The sequence below is a fragment of the Engraulis encrasicolus genome, chromosome 19, assembly GCF_034702125.1.
Source record: "Engraulis encrasicolus isolate BLACKSEA-1 chromosome 19, IST_EnEncr_1.0, whole genome shotgun sequence".
NCBI classification, from domain to species: Eukaryota; Metazoa; Chordata; class Actinopteri; order Clupeiformes; family Engraulidae; genus Engraulis; species Engraulis encrasicolus.
Genome location: NC_085875.1, coordinates 2,556,813 through 2,565,173, shown reverse-complemented (window position 1 = coordinate 2,565,173; position 8,361 = coordinate 2,556,813). Strand labels below are relative to the sequence as shown.

Sequence of the window (8,361 nt, the reverse complement as noted above, 5' to 3'; positions counted from 1 at the left end):
ACTTTAACTGAAAAACTGCTTCTGTTGTTAGAGCAGTGATGCGGAAAGACTATGGTCAAAGGGATTATTATTTTGATCTGTTTACGTATAGTCGTTAGTCTTTGTTCACATGAAAGCGACAATAATGCAGATCACTGTGACAGTCTGGCATCATGACAACGCGTGTTGGTGCAACCGCAATGCATTCATCTTGTTAAGTCATGGGAAGGCAACGGCGCAGAAAAGTTGTTTTGTCACGTGATCAGGCTTGCGTGAGGTAAATTGCTTTTCTGGCTTGACAGAGAATTTCTGTTGTTAAAGCGGCAAAACTGTGCCCTGACCAAAACTACCCCTAACTCTAACCTGTCCCATTGCGGTGTAGAGCAAGAGGAAACATGCAAAATCGTGGTGCACACATGCGATAGATGGTTCAAATCGGCGTTGTATTTACACGCCATGCCATGATGCCAGGCTGACTGTAAACACAGTGGATATTTATGAGCTCATACCAAATATACAGTACATAAAGGCTACTTCAAAAAAAAAAAATAGTTTAAGACATTAAAAACATATCAAACGTACAAATTAAGAAATGTATTGTCTAAGTCTATAAAAGAATCTAAACCAGGACAGAGAATGATGTAATTGTAAAACCCCCAAAAAACAGGTACTGATCCCTGTAATGTTGGCTTTGTTATTTAAAGAAACAAAATTGAATTAATTGAACTTGAACGTAATTAAAATATGTGCTGGAAAGGAAAACCTGAATCGAATCTAAATAGAACAAAGAAAGGTGCTGGATATATTTAATCTTTTCTATTACACCAGAATTATTTTTATATGGGATTTTGAAAACTTAAAAGACCATTAATGTTAAGTGCTTTATTATTATTTTTTTTGTATTTGTGTAAACTGAGCTGAGAGGTTACTTATGCTGTAGTGTTTTCTATTCCCGTATCGAAATGTTGGATTAAGTGTTTGTTGACTAAGGAATGGAAATGATGATTGTCACATAACAATTTTGTATTGTACAGACACACTTACAGTATGGCATTTCAAGAGTTTAAGTGATATTGTCCCATTTTTGGAAATAAGCTTATTTTACACGTCCGCTTGAGTTAATTTATTGGGTTTTACCGTTCTCCTATACTTTCAACCGTTCTCTGGGTATGGCAGTGCAAATTTTGCCTCCAAGCTAGCAGTTAACATTGAGTCCTATGAGACCAGTTAGCCGCCAGCTGGTCTCATAGGACTCAATGTTAACTGCTAGCTTGGGGGTAAAATTTGCTCTGCCATTCCCAGAGAACTTCCGAAAGTAAAGGAGAACGGTAAAACCCTACTATTTAACTCAAGCGGAGGTGTAAAATAAGCTTATTTCCAAAAATGGGACAATATCACATTATACGTCATTCTATTGAAAGCTGTTATTGTCAATATGTTGCATTATATAGAGAGCAACTAAATGACACAGGCTATATAACCTCCATTGTTGTCAGCTGGAAGGAACGTAATAATATCGCGCTACTCAACGGTACATATTTTTGTATGTGTAGTCTTTATCAATGGCTGCGTATTTTCAGTCGCTGTAACAGTAGCTATAGGATTGCGATCATAACATAGATTCGAAACTAATAAGAGTTGAATTCTCCACACATTTAAATCTTAATGCATTTGAGCGTGATTAGCAGGAGGGTTGGGGACTTTTGGTGAAGTTTGCTTTGGCACGTGTCAAGAACAACTTCGAGTGTTGAAATGAATGTAAGAGAAAGCAGCAAAATAAGAATGTTAGTTATGTCCGGAGACTATGCGGTTTTGGGAAGTTACAGTACGTACGTCGTACACTTGGACAAAAATACTACACGAGTACATGGCAGATGAAAATGTATGTTGTGTCACTGGGACGCTGAAGTCAATAAAGGGACAGAGAAGTGGAGCTGCATTAAAGGGGTATGCCACTATTTTGGGGCTTCATACAGTTAAAATCGTTGGCCGGGGTTTATAAAGGTGGTAAAGTGTCTTATTTTTCATGTAAGCCGTTGTCTTGCTTTAAGACAAGTTAAAAGAGGGAGCATGTCGCTAAGCTAGTGAAAGTCAATGCATCCATGTAGCATGCTACATGCTACAGTGATCCATTGACTTTCACTAGCTTAGCTACATACTCCCTCTTTTAACTTGTCTTAAAGCAAGACAACGCTTAACATGAAAAATAAGACACTTTACCACCTTTATAAACCCCAGCCAACGATTTTAACTGTATATGCCCCAAAATAGTGGCATACCCCTTCAATGTATAACAATGAGCTGCATAAAAGCACAGCCCCGTGATTCTCTTGGATCATTATACAGTGTGCATTACACTCCCTTTATTTTATCTCTGTATGTATATTTGATATTTGATAAAGCATTTTTACGTTTAATGACATAATTAATGACATGTATGACCTGGTACATATTTCTTTCAGTGTTCTGTTTTGAACATTTTCATGTGTAATGTAACGTTTAGTCGTCAGACTACCAGTATAGTGTATTGTAGCAGAAGCACACTGACCAAAGATTTAAAAAAAAAAAAAAAAAAACATGAATGCAACATGTGAAGTTAAGATATGGTATTGCCCTGGGGGACCCGTTACACTGCGTTAGGTCAGTATATTGTATTGCTTCTACTGAAGCTGCTGTTGAGTTCTACTACAGTTCCAAATGTTTTCAGTATTCTATTTTCCAGTATTCTTTTTTTCAGTATTGTTGTGTCCATTTGCTGCAACCCACTGCGATGAGTTCAAGGGTCAAAGACGTCCAACATGTCCTTCAGTGCAACGGATACTTTTGCTTACTGTAAATGCAAAAAAAAGAGATTTTTTTTAAATTATTTTTTTTGCTTGGCTTTCATGCAGTCACTTTTCAAAAAATTGTTTTGAAATGTCATGTTTTTCACAGTTACAGTAAGCAAAAGCATCCGAAGCACTGAAGGACAGTGTCATGTTGGACATCTTTGACCCTCAAGTGTAAATGCTGAACGAGTTCCATTGTACTCTCATGGAACACCTTGCAGCATTTCGACGAGCAGTGTAAAAGCTGTTATATTAAACTGTACACCTATGAAAACCTGTAACTTTTCAGTTTACACCAAAAAAACAACAACCATCTGTGCACATATCTTTATCTGAAACCATTGTTTTGTAATGCAAAGTGTTGATAATTTAATGCAAGGCATTGACTGAATTTCTATATTCTCCTATTTTACTATACTGAACTTAAACGGCGAGAGGTTTTGGGACTGTAATCATACAGCAGTCGTAGCGCGCCACGGACACAACATCACAGACAGTTCATGGGCATGGCAGACAGCCCTCTGCATAAGTGTTGTATTTGTTAGCTGTTGTAATACAGTAGGAAGTCAACTGGGGCTATACTATGAAAGTATCTCCAGGTGTCTCCTTAAAAGTTAAGGGGGTTAGGAGACCGAACATGAAAACATCATGAAAACAGGATAAATTCCTTATAAAACATTAACCCCTTAGTGCAGAGCCTCTGATATAACCTTATTGTCACCAAAATGGTAATTATAAAGTCTTAATCTGTTACTTACGACTATCTGCATTGTCATAGCAATGCTGTTATGATGTAGTTGAGTGTTTTCAGAGTGAATAGGCCCATCGATGTGCCCATCTGCAGTAATAGGCTACTACAACCCATGTTAATGCTCAAGAAATGTTCTACTGTCCTCTTACGCTGAGCTGAAGGATTGGGGTGTGGTGCGCCCCCCACCCAATAAAATAAATGTCTGTGTTTTCTTATTTCCTCTTGCAATGTTAGACTGCATTCTTGTCCATATCCCTCTCGTTCAGAGGTGCTGTGCAATGCACCATTAAAGACTATTTTTCGAATGTATTTGTACTTTTAAGGAACATTGAGAGAATTAAATAAACTCTTAATTGTGACCAAAAATATTAAATGAGTCCAGTGGCGTCTTTTTTGTATTCATCAGCTCTGTTAAGATGTAAAATGTTTAATTAAAATGCTTTTCTGATTGCTCTCCACATGACACACCACCTTGGGGCGCCACAAGGGCTGCTCCCTAGCACGGGTGAGGCATGAACGCAATTTCGTTGTGTGCAGTGCGCACTTGTGTGCTGTGGAGTGCTGTGTCACAATGACAATGGGAGTTGGCGTTTCCCTGTTGGGATTTCACGGCTTTCTGCTTTGACTTTTATTTTACTTTGGATATATTAGGAATAATGAGTTCAGTTTATTTAGCGCTTTTCATGCCAGTGACATATTCAATTCTTTTGATCCATCACAGACCAGCTACAGCAGGGGTGGGGAACCTATGTCTCGTTTTGCGGCTCTTGCGGCTGTTTTATCCAGCCCCCAATATAGTTTTAATGTTACGGTATGTAGCTTCTCATGAAATATGACATATTTTGTAAAGGAATCTTAGAAAATACATTTGCAATACAATTAACTAATATTCAGGGGACATAGAAAAGGTGGGGTCTGTTTTAAAGGTGGCTGCCTTCAATATAGGCCTAAAGTGCAGGGGGAAATCCTGGTTTGTGTTCATAGTACGGCCCTCGGAGGACTTTTACGGCCCTTGGATGAATTTGAAGTGGCCCCTCGAATGAAAAAGGTTCCCCACCCCTGAGCTGCAGGAACAAAAAAAACTGCTGTTCTCATAGTCCTCGCTTTAGTTTCATCAATTACAACAAACAAAATGCATATAAAATAACCACATTCGTTTTATTTGTGTGCATGGTCCTCTGAATTTATACAACAAAATACTGATGCCGAAAAACAGTCGACACCACATTTCCCCACAATAAAAGTCTAGCACTTCAATAACCACAGTGTTGTTGACAATAACATCAATTATTTCAAGTATAGTCCTTTGAGTAGCACTTTGACTAGCGCCGTTTGGTCACAGTTCTGTGTTTTACACATTCTTGTTCAGCACACGCTTGCACAGGTTTGTTTCAGTATACAGCAGGTTTCCATTGGTGCCCCACATCCAATCCATTACATAAGCAGCACCATACAACCAATGGCTACCCCACCACCAGCCACCTTGTGGTAAAGCTTCATACTGCCAAAGGTAACAGGCAAAATAAAAAAATCTGAATTTTGGCTCAGTCTTTTGATTTCCTTAAAAACACACACACACAAAAGAAGACACATTCGATCAGTCGTTCGATTGTTGATCTTAAAGGGGTATGCCACTATTTTGGGGCCTAATACAGTTAAAATAGTTGGCTGGGGTTTATAAAGGTGGTAAAGTGTCTTATTTTTCATGTAAGCCGTTGTCTTGCTTTAAGACAAGTTAAAAGAGGGAGCATGTCGCTAAGCTAGTGAAAGTCAATGGATCCGTGTAGCATGCTACAATGCTACACGGATCCATTGACTTTCACTAGCTTAGCGACATATTCCCTCTTTTAACTTGTCTTAAAGCAAGACAACGCTTAACATGAAAAATAAGACACTTTACCACCTTTATATACCCTGGCCAACTATTTTAACTGTATTAAGCCCCAAAATAGTGGCATACCCCTTTAACCAATCCACTACACTGTGTTTTCTATACAGAGTCTTCTGAGCTGACCTCAACAAACAGTAACGGTGACGGTGTTATCAGACCGTGTTGTGATGTGGCAACAAAATGTATCAAAACCTCTGCAATATCCATGGCCATGTCTCTGAAGTCCCAGAATGCCAGAGTCAGCTACACGCCGTCAGACCTGCGGAGATGGGAAAATAAATGTTTGTATAGAACATTTGGGAGAAATACACAAAATAATCTAACACACCCTTGAACACAACATGAATGGGATAAAGTTTGACATTAAAAAGAAAACGCAGATTGTATTTGAATGCGAGTGTGTGTGGCTTGAGAAATAATTTTGCTAGTATACAAGTACCGGTAATGTCGAATAGAAAATGGAAAAATAATGGAGGACCTATGAAATGTAGTTCAGGTTAGTACCCATGATTAGAGATGAGTTGAGTTAGTTATGTTATACAGTATAGGGAAGCTCTCTCGGAAGAGATGAGTCTTCACCCTGCTCTTGTAGCAACTGGTAGCTTATTCTAGCCTGGGCGAAAAGCCGACTGTTGACTCAATCAGTCTGGCAAAAGCCATGAGGAATCCGTTTCCGTGGACGGTGGGAGATGGTCTGATCTGTCTCTATCATTGAAATTAATTGGAGTTCCAAACTCAAATTAAAACCCATACTGTGCTTTATTAGCATGCCTGTTACGTTATAGCGCCGCAAAAGCACACAAATCACTAAACGAAAGTGTGAATATAGTTACCTTAACCAATCAGTAACGGAGCTTGCGGGTGAGTTCTACGTCACCACTCTCATCTGTTTGCTGATTGGTTAAACACTGAAAGCTCCAGGCTTTTGCCAGACGATGTGCGGAGCCAAAATCTTTGGGTGGAGTAAATGGATGGCGTCGCCAGGTTAAGCTTATTCCTCCATTGAGGGACAATACTTATTGGTTTCCATCTTGCGTACGCACCTGGTGTCGGTTGTGGCTCTGCGTGAGGAACTGTCCTGGTCTGCGTCTCTGCTGCTGCAGCTGCTGGATGGCGAAGTGGAGCTGGTAGCTGGGGGCGGGAGACGCATCTCGGGGCAGCAGAGCGCTCCCCGCGGGGCTTTTAACACCACCCACACCTACACCCACACCCACCTCACTGTGACCAGGACCTCCCACTCGACTCGTATGGTCCTGAGCGCTCCTCGCACTGTGGAAACATAACATAGCAATAAATAGAAGAGTTGTGTAGAGTATCATCAGAGAGAGTCTAAATGAATTAGAATGTAAGAATCTTTGGTAACACTTTATAATAAGTACCCCTTTTTAGGCATTACTTAAGGGTTAGTTAAGCCTTATTTTACCATTAGTTAACCCTTAGTGAATCACGAGTTAATCATTATGTAAGCATTATTTCTCATTTCCTAACTATTATCTACTACCGTTAGTAAATGGTTAGTGTGTGCTGATGTAACGGTTCGCTAAGCAAAGTTCAACCTTAGTTAAGCCTTATTTTTAACTTTAATTAACCCTTAGTGAATCACGAGTAAGTCGTTATGTATGTGTTATTTCATCATAAGCAATGCTTATCAAGTCATTTGTTAACGTTTTGGAAAGCATGGAAAGGTTTTCACTTTAAAAGTTCCCCAGATATGCGCAAGTAGTGAGTTGTAACTTCTTGTTAATGCATAAGCAATGCCTAACAAATCATTTGTTAACGATTTGTAAAGCATGGAAAGGTTTTCACTTTAGATCAGTTCCCCAGATATACTTAAGTAATGAGTTGTAACTCCTTGATAATGCATAAGCAATGCTTAACAAGTCATTTGTTAACGTTTTGGAAAGCATGGAAAGGTTTTCACTTTAAAAGCTCCCCAGATATGCGCAAGTAGTGAGTTGTTACTTCTTGTTAATGCATAAGCAATGCCTAACAAATCATTTGTTAACGTTTTGTAAAGCATGGAAAGGTTTTCACTTTAGATCAGTTCCCCAGATATACTTAAGTAATGAGTTGTAACTCCTTGATAATGCATAAGCAATGCTTAACAAGTCATTTGTTAACGTTTTGGAAAGCATGGAAAGGTTTTCACTTTAAAAGTTCCCCAGATATGCGCAAGTAGTGAGTTGTAACTTCTTGTTAATGCATAAGCAATGCCTAACAAATCATTTGTTAACGTTTTGTAAAGCATGGAAAGGTTTTCACTTTAGATCAGTTCCCCAGATATACTTAAGTAATGAGTTGTAACTCCTTGATAATGCATAAGCAATGCTTAACAAGTCATTTGTTAACGTTTTGGAAAGCATGGAAAGGTTTTCACTTCAAAAGTTCCCCAGATATGCGCAAGTAGTGAGTTGGAACTTCTCGATAATGCATAAGAAATGCCTAACAAATCATTTGTTAACGTTTTGTAAAGCATGGAAAGGTTTTCACTTTAGATCAGTTCCCCAGATATACTTAAGTAATGAGTTGTAACTCCTTGATAATGCGTAAGCAATGCTTAACAAGTCATTTGTTAACGTTTTGGAAAGCATGGAAAGGTTTTCAATTTAAAAGTTCCCCAGATATGCGCAAGTAGTGAGTTGTAACTTCTTGTTAATGCATAAGCAATGCCTAACAAATCATTTGTTAACGTTTTGTAAACCATGGAAAGGTTTTCACTTTAGATCAGTTCCCCAGATATACTTAAGTAATGAGTTGTAACTCCTTGATAATGCATAAGCAATGCTTATTGAGTCATTTGTTAACGTTTTGGAAAGCATGGAAAGGTTTTCACTTTAAAAGTTCCCCAGATATGCGCAAGTAGTGAGTTGTAACTTCTTGTTAATGCATAAGCAATGCCTAACAAATCATTT

The 8,361-nt window shown here is 38.7% G+C and overlaps 1 protein-coding gene across 1 annotated transcript in view; it reads right to left on the bottom strand.

The window, feature by feature from the left end:
• Positions 1-6,465: 6,465 nt before the first annotated feature.
• ttll5 (tubulin tyrosine ligase-like family, member 5) overlaps positions 6,466-8,361 on the bottom strand; it is a 43,785-nt gene continuing 41,889 nt past the window's right edge. Inside the window, exon 29 of the mRNA XM_063184004.1 lies at positions 6,466-6,718. Within this exon, the coding sequence (XP_063040074.1) occupies positions 6,466-6,718 (253 nt within the window). The remainder of the gene's footprint in view (positions 6,719-8,361) is intronic.